The sequence below is a fragment of the Peromyscus californicus genome, unplaced genomic scaffold (assembly GCF_007827085.1).
Source record: "Peromyscus californicus insignis strain IS unplaced genomic scaffold, ASM782708v3 Scaffold_8__1_contigs__length_139910024, whole genome shotgun sequence".
Taxonomy (NCBI): domain Eukaryota; kingdom Metazoa; phylum Chordata; class Mammalia; order Rodentia; family Cricetidae; genus Peromyscus; species Peromyscus californicus.
The window spans coordinates 1,854,230-1,873,258 of record NW_026294606.1 but is presented as its reverse complement, the minus strand read 5'-3'; the positions used below and the strand labels follow the sequence as shown (position 1 = coordinate 1,873,258).

The following is a 19,029-nucleotide window of genomic DNA, read 5'->3' as shown; positions in this document are numbered from 1 at the left end:
CTAATACGGATATATATGTTACCTTTAAAAGTTTATGTATTTTCAGAACAAGGGGACCAAACACCAATGAAAATTGATGGCCCAGGTGATCCAGCATTTCAAAATGCCTCTCTAACAGTCTCCTCAAAATTTTGCATCCAAAACAGCTTCAAGGCTGCTGACTGAGATGATCCAACCTCACAGACTACTACAGCCAAGACTTCATTATTATCTCAATTTTCTCAAAGTTCCCCCAAAGATACCAGCATCCCCAGACAACAGGAAGTAGTCTAGAGAACAATGCCCACATTCCCAAAATATTGGTTATGGATGTTTGCTATCATTTAAGGGGGGTTACAATTTGTTATTGGTAATGATCAGAAAAAAAGCTAAACAAGGGAGATTAGATTCAGGGATCTTGTTGTAAAAAGAAAAAAAGGGGGATAAAGAAATGATAGGATAAAAGGGTAGATTATTGAATCTACCTTAATCCAAAAACAAATATTAATCTCAAAATACTTTACAGTGGTATAGGTTTTGGTTTATTGATACAAATTTAAAAGTTTTTACTATATGTATGTTTCTACTCTTGTTTGGGGTATTGTGCTTATGCAACTAATTTTAAAATGTAATGTATAATTAAGAAATACAGATTAATAGTCATCTATAATAGTCAAACATATTCATGTTAAGTATGTTTTCAAGGTCATACACAGATATATTTAGATAGATAGATAGATAGATAGATAGATGGTCTTCAAACACTTCAAAGACCAACAGAATATGGCATTTAATATGTTTAATAACCTAAGGCTTTGCATGACAGTGAGACATGTCTGCTCCTGATATCATCCATTTATTTCAAATAAGATGATGGGCACTGAAGAAACTCCATATGGAGTTTCTTTTCTTTATGGCAAAAGCTAGCCATGTGGGTAAAGAAACTGCCCTTGCCTCAGTTGCTGACAGTTACTGTTCAAACCAGACCAGCAAGACACAAAAAAGACAACCATCTAACTTTGCCAAGACAAGGTAGGACAGTCCTTCAAAATTCCCTGCTTTTCAGAAATGTCTGTCAGATGTACAAGGCCTGTAGGCCAAAGCTGGATGCCCCAACATTACAGAAGAACCTAGGGTGACTGTCCAGGTAGCCAGATGTCCCTGTAATTAAATAACATTTCACCTTCTGGGGTCTTTGATGGAGTTAAAGACTAAATAATTAAACTTACAGTTTTCTTTAGTTATGATAAAAAGTAAATTAGGTATAAAACTTTAGAATCACAAAAATAGATAATAGAATATTTTTTTCTAATTTTGCCAAATATAAATTGACTGGATATTGTAACTATAATTCTTACTTGATAACTTCTTTTGTTACATATAGTTTTACTATTAAAGTTAAAACCTTTTTTAATTAGACAAAAAGGGGGAAATGTTATAATCTTTTTGTATATTGTGAAGATGTGTCTTTACTAAGGTGCCTTCTGATTGGTTTAATAAAGGAGCTGATTGGAGGTAGCCAGGCAGGAAGTATAGGCGGGACAACCAAACTAAGGACACTGAGAAGGAGGGCAAAGTCAGAGGAGTCACCAGCCAGATGCAGAGGGAGCAGGAGATGAACATGCCATGCTAATAAAGGTACCGCCACGTGGTAGAGGGTTGATAAGAAATATGGGTTAATTTAAGTTGTAAGAGCTAGTTAGTAATAAGTCTGAGCTACTTATAATTAATAAGTCTCTGAGTTGTTATTTGGGAAGTGGCTGGCAGAACAAAGCTGATTGCAGTCCCGACAAAAAATTCCACCTATAATCCAGAATCACATAAGCACAGCTCTTCCCTCTCTTATCTTTCTATGTAAGCTCAAAGACTCTGAGATTTCAGGACATTTGCAACTGGGAATGAATACCTCTTTTTAACATCTCAGAAGATTAACTAAAAAATATTAATTTAGAACATAAATCCCCATAATGTTGAGTTGGAAAAAGACTAAGTGGAGCACTGTGGAAGAGGCTGCTGCTGGGGGAACTGCCATCTGGGAACGAGGTGTGGAACAAGAAGGAACTGCAGGGAGGGTGAGTACATAGGAGAAGAGTCTGTTGCACACCTATTAGATCACTAAAAACTATCCTGACTATAAAAACACAGACGACACAGCACTACAGAACTTCATCAACAAAACAATATATGTAAGTAGAATTTAGTATGTCACCCTAAAGTCTTTAGACTGTCATTAGGAATTAATGCTGTCTTAGGGTTTCTATTGCTATATGAAACACCATGACCAAAGCAACTTGGAGAGGAAAGGGATTTTTTGGCTTACACTTCCAAATCACTGTTCATCATCAAAGGAAGTCAGGACAGGAACTCAAACATGGCAAGAACCTGGAGGCAGGAACTGGTACAGAGGCCATGGAGGGGTACCGTTCACTGGCTTGCTCCTTTTCATTATAGATCTGCATAAGACTGACCACTAATAACCACATGGCACAGTCAATACCAGGTTGTTTTGAAATCTCCTCTGGCATTGCTATTAATCCAAAACTCTTCTAGTTATTCTCAGGCAGATTTTTTGGACAATGACAGAAAGCAGCCACATTATTTTCCAAAATCTCACAAGGATGGTCTCTAGGTCCCATCCCTCCACTCTTCTCCTGTGAAACCTCTTGAGCCAGGTCGTCACAGCCTACGCTGCTCTCAGCACTGCTCTCTTCCGTGCTCTCACTGGCGGCCCACTAAGTCCCACTTACAAAGTTCAACTGCTTTCCTAATTCACAGTCCCAAAGTCCACATTCTGTCAACAAGCATGGTCAGGCCTGTCACAGCAAACCCCCACTCCCTGGTACTAACTTCTGACACTGTTCTATTTCTGTGAAAAGACAGCATGACCAAGGCAAATCTTATAAAAGAAAGCATTAAACTGGGGTTTGCTTACAGTTTCAGAGGTTTAGTCCATTATCCGCATGGTGGGAAGCATGGCAGAACTCAGGCAGACATGATATTGAAGAAGTAGCTGAGAGTTGTACATCTGAATCCAAAGGCGGCAAGAAGAGAGAAGACCCTGGGCCTGGCTTAGGCTTGAAAGTCTACCCCTCAGTGACACACTTCCTCCAACAAGGCCATGCGAACTCCACCAATCCCTGCCAAGTAGTGCTACTCCCTGATGACTAAGCTTTCAAATATACGAGCCTATGGGGGCCTTTCTGATTCACACCACCACAGATACCTAGCTCTGAAGGCTCCAGAGTGCCCAACAGCTTTCCTCTAGCCAGAATATACCAAGATGTCAAAAGCATAGGTCCCTTTACCTCACCTGGATGGACCACACTGTGGGGCGTTTACCCAACCACCCCCACAGTTCCCCAGAGTTTTCTTGAGTGCGAACAGCAGGAAATATTAGATAGAAGGATTTATTGCGGAGAATATCGCGGAGATAAACAGATAGAAAATAAAGGATAGCCTCGAGAGGGCCTGGAACCTATTCCAACGGGCCCCGACTGTCTCTGCCCCAGGGTTTTTATAGAGACGCCAAGGGGTGGAGCAAAAGACCTCCTCCCCCAGCACAGCCAAGTGCAGACCATCTCAGACACCTGCACTCAGGCCCGTGGTCCTAATCATCCTCTATGCGGACCTGCTGGGTAAAGCCACGAGGAACCCGAGAACGGGCTCCCACACCACACCAAAGATTAGTTCTGACACAGGAATTATAGAGAGCTGGGTGACTACATTGCAAGACCATTGAGGAGAATGCTAACTTCCTTCTTAGTCAGAGAAACTGAGATGAAAATAGAAAAGAGAATGAATAGGGATGGCCATGCAATCACTTTGCTGTACTCATAACTCCTAGAAATGAGAAAAAAATTATACTTAATACTGCAAAATGAAGGCTTTCAGTGATCCATACATTGTGAGAAAAGCCTGAACTGACAGGTAAATGGGAACTTTTGAAGGGAAATACCACAGCCCCCAAACCTTACCAAGAGGTACCATAAAAAGTAAGAGTTAGCCAGGGGCTAAATTCAGGTGCAGGTGGATATCTGAAGCTAAGACAAGCTGCTAGGTCATCACAGCACAGCGGCCTGTGGGTGGGGCTTCCATAGATGCTTCTTTCTTATCCACTGTTTCGAAGAAAGTGCAAACAGAAATGCCATTCCCAACAGGGAATACCATGGGACAGCAAATACCATGGGACTGCCAACACCCAGGAAATTTGTAATTGTATGAAGTCCACAGCACACTTTCCTGACAGCTGGAACCAATACCTTAACCCATATCTCCCACACAATTACTAGATGCAAGCCAAGCAAACAGCACTGGCAGAGAGGTCAATAGGGAACCCAAACTTTCAAGAAACACAAACTGTTCTCTAAAGTTCATGTCCATTTATTTACCTACCAGCAATGCAGGCTGCTCTGCGCCATCAGATGGATGCCTCACTGAGGAAATAACTTGTATTTTTCTGAAAACAAAGATGCTTAAAGAGTTGTCTTCAGATGATAGCAAAAACCATGTTATGTCAACCTTTCAAACCATCATCTCAGCAAAAGGTCTCCACAACTTCCACATCTTACAAAACTGAAGTTCTATACCACCCAAAAACTCCTGCTCCCTTTCTCCCAAACCATGGCAAACACCCTTCTACTTCCTAAGAGACTGACTAGTTTAGATATTACAAGTGAATGGAAGGCAGTATTTGTCTTTGACGGTTGGTTCATTTCACTGTGCAGTGTCCTTCAGGTACACCATGGTATAACACTCAACAGGACTTTCCTTTTTTTAAGGATAGCTAAAATTCAGTTGTGGCTATGCCATGCTTCCATCTAACAAGGTGCACAGGTTACTTCTATCTCTTGGCTAGTATGAAAAACACAGCTAATCCAGGTTTGCAAATTATCTTTTAGAGATGTTTTCAATTCTTCTGAATATATGAGCAGAAGTGGAACTGGTCACATGGTAACTCCACTTTAAGACCAGGTCTCATAGCCACAGTTGGTCTTGGACTCTGGATCCTTAGACTCCCACCTTCCAAGTACACTCTCAGCAAGCACACACCACCATACCAGATCCACTTCTCTTTCTTAATGAACCACCATGGCTTTTTCTACAGTAGCTGCACCACCTGCATGCTCACTCACAGTGCATAATGCCAATGTTCCACTGTCTCAGCAACACAGCACTGTCTCCTAACTAAAGCTTCCTTTCCTGACACTTTTCTTTGGAGACATAGTCTCACTATGTTGCCTTGGCTGGCCTAAAGCTCACTATGTAGACCAGGCTAGCCTCAAAACTCAAAGATCTGCCTGCCTCTGTCTCCTGAGTGCTGGAATTAGAGGTATACAACACTACACCCAGCCCCCTTTTACCTTTCTTTATCTGTATAAAGTGCTATGCAGTTCTGGTTTGCATTTCCATGGTAACTGTGGAGCTAAGAAGCTCTGTATACACCTACTGCTCACCCATATCTGCCAACGATGTCAACCAATCCTGTTTTTTTTTTTTTTGTTTTGTTTTGTTTAGATAGCTGTGCTTGACTGTGTTGTCCAGAGGAGGTCAGCCTTATAAATTGATTTGAAAGTGTCCCCTGCTGTGGGATGGTCTGTATGTCAAGTGTGTTGCTGATTGGTCAATAAATAAATCACTGATTGGCCAGTGGCCAGGCAGGAAGTATAGGCGGGACAAGGAGGAGAATAAAGCTGGGAAGTGGAAGGCTGAGTCAGAGACACTGCCAGCCGCCATGATGACAAACAGCATGTGAAGATGCCGGTAAGCCACGAGCCACGTGGCAAGGTATAGATTAATGGAAATGGATTAATTTAAGCTGTAAGAAAAGTTAGCAAGAAGCCTGCCACGGCCATATAAGTAACCAATATAAGTCTCTGTGTTTACTTGGTCGGGTCTGATGGCTGTGGGACTGGCAGGTGAGAGAGATTTGTCCTGACTGTGGGCCAGGCAGGAAAACTCTAGCTACAGTCCCCCTTCTCCAGGATGTTGGCAGAGTTTGAAAGGATTGTTAACCCTTTTTATGCTTAAAAGAATTCTCCAGTGAAGCCTTCTGATCTCTGGGACTTTTCTGGAAGGTTATGAGGAGCTGACTTAATCTCTTCACTAGTTAGAAGCCTGCTCCATTTTTTACTTCTTAAAGACTTCATCTCAGCCGGGCGGTGGTGGCGCACGCCTTTAATCCCAGCACTCGGGAGGCAGAGCCAGGCGGATCTCTGTGAGTTCGAGGCCAGCCTGGGCTACCAAGTGAGTCCCAGGAAAGGCGCAAAGCTACACAGAGAAACCCTGTCTCGAAAAAACCAAAAAAAAAAAAAAAAAAAAAAAAAAAAAAAAAAAAAAGACTTCATCTCTAGGCTGTGAACTTCTAGAACAGTCTCTAGTCATAGGTCTCCCAGACACTGGCATACAGCTGTTCAGTGGTATCTCACAGCCCATCACCGATGGAGCAGCTTACTTCTGGACTCTGCTCCTCAAGTTTTCTCTCTCCTTTCCTTATCTCAATCTTTACAAAAACAAAAGCAAAACACGCCCCGCCCCCCCCGCCCCCCCCCCCCCCCCCCCCCCCCCCCCGCATCTAAGTCCCATAAACCTCTTGGTTTTTACTTTATTTTTTATTATCCCTATTGTTGACTCTGCTCTAAACTGCTGCCTCTTTCTAACTTCAGGTCAGCTGCTGCCCACTTAAGCTCTTTTCTTCCTTTTAAACGAATTACTAACTTTCTTGTACTTTTGCCACAACTTGCGATTGGTTGTTGCAGGATATTTGTTCGCATTGAGACACTCCAAGACTGCTAATAAAGTTAACCTTGAATCAAGGGTTGAATGACTGGCTGACCAGAATTAGCCATAGAGATTTTGGAGGATCCAAATAAAGAGGCACAGGAAGAGATAGGGAGGAGCTTAGAGAGATTTGAAGGCTTTTTCTATCTGTGAAGTGTAGAGAGAAGAGGTTCAGCTGATCATTCCTCCACTGCTCTTTGGATCTATCATGTTTTACCCCAATATCTGACTCCAGAGTTTTTATTGTTAATAGAGCAATTTGGATAAATGCTCTAAGTGATGGTATGTGGTGTGTTCACCATCATTTCTCTTAAGGTATTTTTCTAAATTTATGATTTCTTTGATCATCGGCTATTTTAAAGTGTGCTAATTTACATGTTAGTGAACTTCCAGTTTTCCTTTTATATGGATTTCTAATTTCATTTTACTGTGATAAAAATGTAGGGCTGGTATGACTTCATTCTTCAATTTCTTAAGGCATGTTTTGTGATCCAAAATATGGCCTATCCTGGAGAAGGCTCTAAGAGAAAAGTGTGCATTCTATTATTATTATTATGTGGGGTACACTCTGTACATCTCAACTGGCCCTTATCACCACCCTAGGTCCCATTTACTTACTGTTCTTCACTCTGAAAAATCAATCCATTACTCAAAGTGGAGTGTCAAAATTCTCCTTGTTTTTATTTTCCCACCAGTCTATCAATGTGTGCTTTGTACCTGTGGCATTCTGTTCTAAATACAAATGTTTATAACTTAAATCTCTGGTGAACTGATCCTTTTATCCTTCTGTAATATCCTTTGTCTCTTGTAACACACACACACACACACACACACACACACACACACACACACACACACACACACATACACACACACACACACACACATATGGCTACTTTTGCTGTCTTTTGGCAACCATCCTTTCATTTTCAGTCCCTGTATGTTCCTGTATCTACAATGAGATCCTGGCCTGAGGATGTGGTGTAGTAGGTAGAGTGCTTATCTAGATGCAACAAGCCCTGGCTTTGATCTCCAGCACCATATAAGCTGGGTATGGCAGTTGTCTTAGTTAAGGTTTCTATTGCTGTGACAAAACACCATGACCAAAAATCAAGTTGGGGAAGGGTTTATTTGGTTTACATTTCCATATTGCTGTTCATCACAGAAGGAAGTCAGGACAGGAACTCAAATAGGGTAGGAACCTGGAAGCAGGAGCTGAAGCAGAGGCCATTGAGGGATGCTGCTTACTGGCTTGCTCAGCCTGTTTTCTTACAGAATCCAAGACCACCAGCCCAGGGGTGGTACCACCCACAATGGACTGAGCTCTTTCCAATCAATCACTAACTTAGAAAATGCCTTATAGCTTGATCTTAGGGAGGAATTTTCTCAATTGAGTTTCCCTCCTTTCAGGTGACTGTAGCTTGTGTCAAGTTAACATAAGATTAGCCAGCACAGTGGTATGCACATGACATCCCAGTACCAAGGAGTAGAGACAAATTCACTGTCATCCTGGCTACATAGAGAGTTTGAGGCCAGCATCAGATACATGAGACCTTGTCAAAATAAAGCTTTAAAATGATAAGTTATGAATAATCTCTGGGTCACTATCTAAGCAGGTCTAAAGTATATGAGTAGAAAATATACTCAAACAAATAAATAAATACACTCAAATTTTTAAAGGAAAGTAAGCCTGATTAAATTAGTTTAAAATTATTATAAAAGCAAAATAACCAATAAGGTGAGACTCTTGTAGAGAGCATACAGTTTGCTCTTACTGTATCACTGATATGGACAATCTTCTGAGTTCCTGTTGTGCTCACTTTATGCAGTGAAGAAGAATGTCTTCTCCATTTTAGTTTCATGAGCAGTGATCTTTTTCTCCCTCTGGTGTCTGTATTCAGTACTGCAGAATCTCTGGTACTGGGACAAGCTGGTTCAGCTCTTTGTCCTTTGTGTCCTAGACAGGCAGTGGAAGAGTGACATCTGGGGCTTTCTACTGTGCCAATCTTCTGAAATCATGCCTTTGCTATACATTTCATGTTTATAGTTCCATTCACTTGTCTCTTCTGCAATGATTTGCTTATATCCCTGCCACTTCCATCCTGGTCCTAGAGATGGACTCATGTCACAAAGGTTAGCAACAAATGCTCTTATCCCACTGAGCCATTTGGAACGTTTTCCACACTCAGTAATAAGCTACTACATTGTTTACCAATGTCGTGGTACTGGCTCACACACTCATGGTCAGTGTATAGAATCCACACCTAATACATTAAAGTGCGTGTTGTAAACTTTACACACTTGGAGTGTGCAGTGGCACCTTTTTCTTTAGTTTTCTAATTGCAGTAAAACATAAATGAGTTATCATTTAACCACATATAGGCAGTGACTAACACTAAATATGTTCACATGCTGTCTTCTCACCACTATTACTTATGCAAAGGTTTTCATTGTCCCTAACAAACTGAACATATTAAACATAATTTCCCTTTCTCTCCCCATCTCTGGTCTGCCCTCTGTCCCAATGAATCTACCTATTCTAGGACTTCATATAAGTGGAATAAAAACATTTGCTTCTGTGTTAGACTGGTTTTACTAAGCATGTTTACATGGTCTACTCATGCTGATACATACATAAAACTTCTGTTTCTCTTTACATCCGACTTACACTCCATGTAATATAAACACACTTTGCTTATTAACTGTAGTTAATGAACAAGATTGGTATAGAGACATGTTATAATTATTTTAGGATAATTTCCTACTTAACTTTAGCCATCTTGACACAACTTAAAAGTCACCTGAGAAAGGAGTCCCAATTAAGGATTACCCAAATCAGACTAGCCTGTAGGGATGTCTGTGAGAGATGTCTTGGATGCTAATTGATATTAGGGGCCTAGCCTACTGTAGGTAGTACCTTCGCTATGCAGATGATCCTGGCTGCATAAAAATATGCATAAGAATATACTCCATATGCAGGATCTTGAGAGCAAGCCAACAAGCAGTGTTCCTTCATAATGTCTGCTCCAACTTCATGCTTAAGCTCCTACTTTGACTTCATCCTCAGCGATTGACTGACCTGGAAGTCAAATAAGCCCTTTTCTCCCTAAGTTGCTTTTGATCAGAGTGTTTTATCACAACAAAAGAAAGTAGAGGAGAAATACACCTTGCAGTGAATTTTCTGTGTCACACCACAATTCTGTTTAATTCTTCTAGAAACACCAATTTGTTTTCCACTGTGGCTGCTCCATTTTATACTATACCAGCAACACACAGGACTCCAGTTTCTACTCATCACACTTTGGGTTTTCCTTTTCTTTCTTTTTATAGTCATTATGGTGGGTATTAATACTTCCTTCATTGGAGTTCTGGCTTACATGCTCCCTAGTGGGTGTGTTGTTGAATGCCTTTTCATTTGCTTAATAGGTGTTTTGCTTGTTTGTTTTATTTTAGTTTTCAGAGATAGGATCTCCAACTTGATTTGTATCTGAGGATGACCTCATTGACCTTCTGGTCCTCCTGTCCTCAGTTCCCAAGTTCTGGGATTACAATTGTGTGCCATGCCCTATTTCACCAGGTGTATATTTCTCTGGTAGAATGCCTAGTCAAGCTGAGTCTTTTGCCTGTTTTGTTTTTCCTTTGTTTGAACCCAGAGCCTGGTGCATATAAGATGTTAGAACACAGCCCTCTGCCACTGAGATATGTCTCCAGCATCTGCCCAGTTCTGGGTGTTTAGTGCTGTTGTTTAAGAGTTTCTAGACATTTCAGACACTGGTTCCTTATGAAGAGCTTTTATTTCTTTAGACAAAGACTCACTATGTAGCCCAGGCTGGCTTCAAGTTTATTAAGAAGTTCCAAGCAGGGGGCTGGGCATGGTAGTGCATGCCTTTAGTCCCAGCACTTGGGACACAGAGGCAAGCAGATCTCTGTGAGTTTGAGGTTAACCTGGTCTACAGAGTGAGATCCTATCTCAACCCACTCCTCACCCCCCCAAAAAGTCCAAGTTGACTTCAAACTCATGATCCTCATTCCTCAGACTGCCAAATGAAGGTTTACAGGCATGTGCAATATGGCCATCTCAAGAGATTAAAAAAAAAAAAACTTATAAAAGATTAAAGTTTAAAACTAAAAACTTGGCCAGGTAGTGGTAGCACACATCTTTAATCCCAGCAATCCAGAGGCAGAGGAAGTAGGGTCTCTGTGAGTTCAAGGACAGCCTGGTCTATAGAGCAAGTTCTAAGACAGCCAGGCCTACACTGAGAAACCCTGTCCTGAAAAACTAAAAAAGTAAAAACATACAAAAGTTTTTACTCATTCTGTAGGCATTCTCTACAGTATTTATTTTGCTTTCTTGGTAGTATCATTTGATTCACAAAAGTTCCTATTTTATAGTTTCAAGGGTTGAATCCAAGGGCCTTACATACACCAATCAAGTGTTCTACCACTGAGCTACCAAGCTCCCAAATTCTTAATTTTAATAAAGTTTAATTTTTTCTTTAAAAAAATCTATATTTGCCGGGCGGTGGTGGCACATGCCTTTAATCCCAGCACTCGGGAGGCAGAGACAGGCGGATCTCCATGAGTTCGAGGCCAGCCTGGGCTACCAAGTGAGTTCCAGGAAAGGCTCAAAGCTACACAGAGAAACCCTGTCTCGAAAAACCAAAAAAAAAAAAAAAAAAAAAACACTATATTTATAATAATAATAATAATAATAATTATAATTATTATTATTTGCAAGCATCACGTCTGAGAGGGTTTATGTGCCACAGGGCATGTGCCATATTGCATGTGTGAGATCAGAGGACAACTCTGTGGAATTGTTCCTCTCTTCCCACCTTCACGAGTTCTGAAGCTGACCTCGGGTCACAAGGCTTACACAGCAAGTGCTTTACCCACTGAGACACCTCTCCAGCTCTTCAATTTATTTTTCTTTGTTGCTTAAACTTTGGGTGTCATATCTCGGGGGAAAAAATCAAACCCAGTGTTGCCAAGACCTTTGACAGTGTTTTCCTCTAAGAGTTGTGACACTGACTTGCAATGTACTCAAAGGCTGAAGGCAAACACCAGTTTTGATAGAGCTCTGGCTGGCAAAAGCTTTAAAAAAAAGTTTGGAACAAAGTCTGCCAAGTGCCCAGAGTCTTTTGGTTAATGATTTGTTAAAAATACAGTGCTCACCAATGAAAACAGTTCCAACTTTGCTCACAGAGTGAAGAAACATCTGTGATGTGATTAATTGCCTTTTAATTTCTCTGAATCTATCTGATTTGTTTAGTCTAGATTCTAGAATATTGAGTTTCTTAAGGTAGGTCATATATGCACATCAAAATATCTGTTGCCTTGTAAATATCCCAATCAAGTTTAAGGTGTACACCTCAACACACACAGGGGGGCAGCTCAGTGAAGCAGATGAGCACAAGAGTGTGCTCACTCTCCTCTTGCAGGGGCTCAGGCTCATTTTCCTTTGTGCCCCTTCCCGTACAGGCAGGCTTTTTCCTACTATGTCCACCAAAGGCATTTCATACTTAACTTCCCCATGACTGCTGAGAGAAGAGTGACTTTAAAAGAGAATAATTAAAAGAACTTCCCACTAATATACTTTCTCCACACAGACTCTAAGTACACCATGAACATGTACTTCCCATAGTTAGTGAACCTTTCTCTCATAACCAAGCAACACCTTCTGAAACGTGAGCAGAGGGATATCTGGCTTAACACCTACCGACTTTGAGTGTTCAATCCATTAAGATGACTCTCTCTGAGCTCAGACACTAATGACAAAACCATCTGTAAAACAAAATCAGACACAGGTCAACTCACACTGCAACACGATTACCTCAGCTCCATTTCTCTTGCTGTGAGTAACACATCCCTCACCATTTCCTCCCCACTCTCTCCTTGTGTTTTACTTTGCAGAGTGAGAGGAAGCAACATCACATCACACTGACTGTCATGTGGGTCTCTACACTGAATGTCCAGGATTCTACAGAAGCAACAGTCATCAATGTCTTAGAATTAACACCAAACCCACAGAAAATTAAAAAATACTGGAGTTTACTTATTTTCTTCTTTTTTTAGCTGCTTTTTTAAAAAGTGCTTTTCAGTGTATGACTTCCAAAACATCAAAATGGCTAATAACCATCAAAGATCTCATTTTCAGAAGAGTATAATGTGTGTGGGTGGGTGCATATGCCACAGTGCCTAGATGGAAGCCAGAAGATAACTCTTCCACCTTTACATGAGAACTGAGGGTCTGACTCAGGTCACCATGTTTTCATGGCAAGCACTTCTGCCCACTGGGCCACCATGCCATCCCTTAAGTTAACTTTCTGCTTTGCTTCAACATAAAATTCAATCAGGCTATTTTTAGATATGATATCTGCTCAGAAGTCCAGGCTATGTTTATACTGGTTAAAGGCTGTTCTTCTCAGAAATCTTTGAGTGAGTGAGATGTGTTGTGAGAGTCCAATAGCACCTCACATCTTCCTTCCATGGTCGCAAGTCTACCCACCAGGTAAGAAATAGACAAAGTTCAATGACTCCCTGAAAGAGGAAAACGTCTCATTTACCCTTCACACAACTGGTGAGAATTTCAATACAAAAAAGGTAAGATACTCACATTTTTAAGCAAACTAGGATAGTAATCAACAGACTCATATCCGAGACTTTCAGGAAAAAGACTAATTTCTTTCATGTCGAATCTGAATGCAGAAAGTACATGAGATAACAAACCCTAAAAACAAAAAGATAACCAGTCAACTTCTCCCAAGTGGATGAAAGTGCCTGTGCTGGAAAAAGCCTGCAGCCCGCGTCACCTGTCAAGTCCCAGGGATCCGATAAAACCAGTCATTCCCAGGTTGATCAATGGAGTAAAATCAATGACCCAGACGTAAATCCACACACCCATGGACACCTAATTTTTGATGAAGCAGCCAGAAATACACAATGGAAAAAAAGATAGCAGCTTCAACAAGTGGTGCTGGTCTAAGTGGATGTCAGTATGTAGAAGAATGCAAATAGAACCACATCTATCACACTGCACAAAACTCAAGTCCAAGTGGATCTAAGACCTCAGCATAAATCCAGTTACAATGAACCTGATCAAAGAGAAAGAGGAAACAGCCTTGAATGCACTAGCACAGTAGACAACTTCCATACAATAGCACAGACAACTAAGATTGACAATTAATAAAGGAAACCTCACGAAACTGAAAAGCTTCTGTAAGGTAAAGGACACTGTCAATAGGACAAAATAGCAGCCTTCAGAATGAGAAAAGATCTTCACCAACCCCATATTTGAAAGAGGACTAATAGCCAAAATATATAAAGAACTCAAGAAACTAGACATCAAAAGACCAAATAATCCAATTAAAAAAGGAGTACAGATCTAAACAGAGAATTCTCAACAGTGGAATCTCAAATGGCTGAGAAACACTTGAAATGTTCAACATGTTTAGTCATCAGGGAAATGCAAATCAAAACGACTCTGAGATTCCATCTTATACCAGTCAGAATGACTAAGATCAAAATACAAGTGACAGCTCATGCTGGCGAGGATGTGGAGCAAGGGGTACACTCCTCCATTGCTGGTGGGAGTGAAAACTTGTACAGCCACTTTGGAAATCAATATGGCAGTTTCTCAGAAAAACTGGGAATCTAATCTACCTCAGGATACAGCTATCCCATTCCTGGGCATATACCCAAAGGACACTCCATTCTACAACAAGGACACTTGTTCAACTATGTTCATAGCAGCTTTATTAATAATAGCCAGAAACTAGAAACAACCTAGATGACCCTCAACCGAAGAACAGACCAAGAAAATGTGATATATTTACATAATGGAGTATTAAGTCAGCTGTTTTAAAAAAATGGCATCATGAAATTTGCAGGCAAATGGATGGAACTAGGAAAAAAAAAAAACATCTTGAGTGAGGTAACCCAGACCCAGAAAGATAAACATGGTATGTACTCATAAGTAAATATTAGCTATAAAGTAAAGGATAATCATACTACAATCCACAGCCCCAGAGAGGCTAAGAAACAAGCAGGGCTCAAGTGGAAAATGCATGCATCTCCCTTGGAAGGGGAAATAGAACAGATTTTACTGGTGGACAAGGGACAGTGAGGAGGGGAACAGGAGGGATCAGGTAGGGGTGGAGGGAGAGAGTACTAGGAGAGACTGGAACCAGGGGGCATTTGGGGGAGAGGTGGAAACCTACTGCAATGGAAACACCCTGGAATCTATAAGGTGAAGACTCCTATTAGGTTGATATGCAGTCTGAACCAGTCATCTTCTGTAACCAGGCAAGGCTTCCTGGTGGAGGGACTGGGTCACCAATCCAGCCTCAAAACCTTCAACAACCTTCAACCTCCAAAATGTGCTGAAGTAAAGGTGGCACAGAACTTGTGGGAGTGGCCAACCAATGACTGGTCCAACTTGAGACCCATGCCACAAAAGGAAGCCCACCCTGACACTGTCTGGAGGGCCAGAAACCAGAGGCTGGACAGCCCAGAGACCTAGGATAGAACCAACACAACTGGCAGAAAAAAAATTCAATGAAATTATTTCTAATGATATTCTGCTATACTCACACTGGAGCCTAGCCCAAATGTCATCAGAGAGGCTTTATCCAGCAACTGATAGAAGATGCAGAGACCCAGATATAAACATTAGGTGGAGCGCAGAGAACCCCACAGAAGAGGGGAAGGAAGAGCTGTAGGAGCTAAAGGGGTCAAGGATACTACAAGAACACAGCCCATGGAATCAACTAATCACTGAGCCAGACACTGGGGTAAAATCTGAGAGATCAGAGAAGTAGAAAGAAGCCAGGCATGTTCTTTTTTTTTTTTCTTTTTTTCTTTTTTTTTTTTTTTTTCTTTTTTTCAAGACAGGGTTTCTCTGTGTAGCTTTGCGCCTTTCCTGGAACTCACTTGGTAGACCAGGCTGGCCTCGAACTCACAGAGATCCACCTGCCTCTGCCTCCCGAGTGCTGGGATTAAAGGCGTGCGCCACCACCGCCCGGCGGCATGTTCTTAATACTTGGAAATCCTCAGCCAAAGAGACTTACTTCCTGTATGCCCATGCCTATATGCCTTTCTGTTCTGCATCTCACTTCCTCTTTCCACCCAGTTACATCACTTCTGGTCTGTCTGTATAGACCTCCAGACCTCTATGGTTAGTACTGGAATTAAAGGCATGTGTTGGTCAGGCGGTAGTGGTGCACACCTTTAATCCCAGCACTGGAGAGGCAGAGCCAGGTGGATCTCTGTAAGTCTACAGAGCAAGATCCAGGACCAAAACTACACAGAGAAACCCTGTCTTGGAAAAAAACAAAAAACAAAAAAAACAAAAACAAGCAAACAAAAAAAGACATGTAACCATGCCTGGCTCTGTTCCCCCCAGAGATCCAGATAGATCTCTGCCACTCGAATGCCAGGATTAAAGGCATGTGCTACGATTGCCTGATTTCTGTGTTTAATATAGTGGTGGGCTTTTTCCTCTGATCTTCAGATAAGCTTTACTAGGATGCACAAATAAAATATCACCACAATTTCCCCTTCCCAGGATGATCCATGCATCCCTCTTAGGGTCTTCCTTGTTACCTAGCTTCTCTGGAGCTGTGGGTTGTAGTCTGATTATTCTTGGCTTTAAAGCATCTAGTATCCACTTACAAGTGAGTACATACTATGTTTGTCTTTCTAAGTCTAGGTTACCTCACTCAGGATGATTTTTTCTAGTTCCATCCATTTGCCTGCAGATGTCATGATGTCATTGTTTTTAACAGCTGAGTAATACTCCATTGTGTATATGTACCACATTTTCTTTATCCATTCTCCAGTTGAAGGGCATCTAGGTTGTTTCCAGGTTCTGGCTATTACTAATAATGCTGCTATGAACACAGTTGAGCAAGTGTCCTTGTGGTATGATTGAGCATCCTTTAGGTATATGCCCAAGAGTGGTATCCTTGGGTCTTGAGGTAGATTGATTCCCAATTTTCTGAGAAGCCACCGTACTGCTTTCCAAAATGGCTGTAGAAATTTGCACTCCCACCAGTAGTGGAGGAGTGTTTCCCTTACTCCACATCTTCTCCAACATAAATCTGTCCTCAGTGGTTTTGATCTTGGCCATTCTGACAGGTGTAAGATGGTATCTTGGAGTAGTTTTGATTTGCATTTCCCTGATGCTAAGGATGTTCAACAATCCTTTAAGTGTATTTCAGCCATTTGAGATTCTTCTGTTGAGAATTCTCTGTTTAGATCTGTAACCCATTTTTTAATTGGATTATTTGGTATTTTAATGTCCAGTTTCTTGAGTTCTTTATATATTTTGGAGATCAGCCTTCTGTCAGATGTGGGATTTGTGAAGATCTTTTCCCATTCTGTAGGGTGGCATTTTGTCTTATTGACCGTGTCCTTTGCCTTAGAGAAGCTTTTCAGTTTCAGGAGGTCCCATTGTGTAGTGAATAGCCATTCCAGCTTTGACCAGGAAGTACCACCCCCTTTAAGGCTTCGGTAACAGTCACGCCTACAAGGTGGAGCCGAGAGAGGACCCCTGAAGACCTGGGATCTGGATGGGCCAGCGCTCTTGGTTCCTGGATCCTGGACGCTGGAGGTGGATCGAGCAGAGTTCTCCAGCCCATTGCCTCCTGAGGTTCTTTTATTGTACAGGGTTGCTTAATCTATCCTAGATTTTTTTGGTTTCCCATATGAAGTTGAGTATTGTTCTTTCAAGGTCTGTGAAGAACTGTGTTGGGATTTTGATGGGGATTGCACTGAATCTGTAGATTGCTTTTGGTAAGATTGCCATTTTTACTATGTTAATCCTACCTAACCATGAACATGGGAGATCTTACCATGTTCTGATATCTTCATCAATTTCTTTCTTCAAAGATTTAAAGTTCTTGTCATACAGGTCTTTCACTTGCTTGGTTAGAGTTACCCCAAGGCATTTTATATTATTTGTGGCTATTGTAAAGGGTGATATTTCTCTGATTTCTTTCTTGGCCCATTTATCATTTATATATAGGAGGGCTACTGAATCTTTTGAGTTAATCTTGTATCCTGCCACATTACTGAAGGTGTTTATTCAGCTGTAGGAGTTCCCTGGTAGAATTTTTGGAGTCACTTATGTATACTATCATATCCTCTGTAAATAGGGAAAGTTTGACTTCTTCCTTTCCAACTTGTATCCCTTAATCTCCTTTTGTTGTCTTATTGCTCTAGCTAGAACTTCAAGTACTATATTGAATTGATATGAAGAGAGTGGATAGCCTTGTCTTGTTCCTGATTTTGATTTTAGTGGAATTTAATTTGATGTTGACTATTGGCTTGCTATAAATTGCCTTTAAATAATTTTTGTTTTGTTTTGTTTTTTGAGACAGGGTTTCTCTGTGTAGTTTTGGTGCCTATCCTGGCTCTCATTCTGTAGACCAGTCCTCAAACTCACAGAGATCCACCAGGCTCTGCCTCCCGAGTGCTGGGATTAAAGGTGTGCGCCACAGCTGCCCAGTGTCTTTAAATATATTTTTTAAAAATACATTTAAAAAAGTCATTTCACTCTCTTGCTTCAACTCAAGGCATCAAGTAGAATGTCAGCACTAAAATAATTACACTAAAAAGGAGTTTAGACAAATGTTATTGTGAATCAAGGCGAATGGGCAGCACTGAACCGTGCCGACCACATGGAGAGCCTGGTCATCCCCGTTTACAAACTCTGCAAAACCTGCTGGCACTGCCGGAGGCACAGACGCCAGGGCTTCATACTTGCCAAAAGCTGCAGCCTCAGCATAAGCTCTTTATCAGATTTAAAGCTGACAAAGACCACCACCTTATCTGTAGGGAAAGGGAGTCTTAAATGAAAACAGTGCTTGGAAACTGACTGTTAGAAAAACTAAATTATTATCTCATTCTATTCACTGAATAGCTTGAGTTTAATATGAAGAGGTCAATGTAAAAATTAAATAATAAGAAAATCTAAGTGTTTTTCCAGTGTCTGTCTGAGGAAAATCTCTGCTAACTAAAAATTAAGAGAAAACGCACAAGTTAGAAAGAAAAAAAAAAGGCTGGTTTCTAAATTAAAATAAAACTTTGTCTTTTTCAGAGAACAATGTAAGCACAAATGAGGAAGACTGTTAAGGAATGGTTTGGATCACACGTGGCCACCTCACTGTGTAAACTGGGGCATTCCTAAGGAAACTATTTAGTGCGTGAAAACACACGCTCAACAACAGTCCTCACAAACAAGCAAGAACACTGCCAACAACTTCAGCCCAA

General features: G+C 41.1%; 1 protein-coding gene across 6 annotated transcripts in view; it reads right to left on the bottom strand.

Moving 5' to 3' along the window:
* The window catches only part of Fancc (FA complementation group C), a 157,504-nt gene that overhangs the window by 47,620 nt on the left and 90,855 nt on the right, over positions 1 to 19,029 (bottom strand). For all 6 annotated transcript variants that reach the window (XM_052729084.1, XM_052729085.1, XM_052729082.1 and 3 more), the window contains 2 exons: positions 13,373 to 13,486; positions 12,476 to 12,540 (listed from right to left, as the gene is read on the bottom strand). In XM_052729084.1, the coding sequence (XP_052585044.1) occupies positions 12,476 to 12,540; positions 13,373 to 13,486 (179 nt within the window). The remainder of the gene's footprint in view (positions 1 to 12,475; positions 12,541 to 13,372; positions 13,487 to 19,029) is intronic.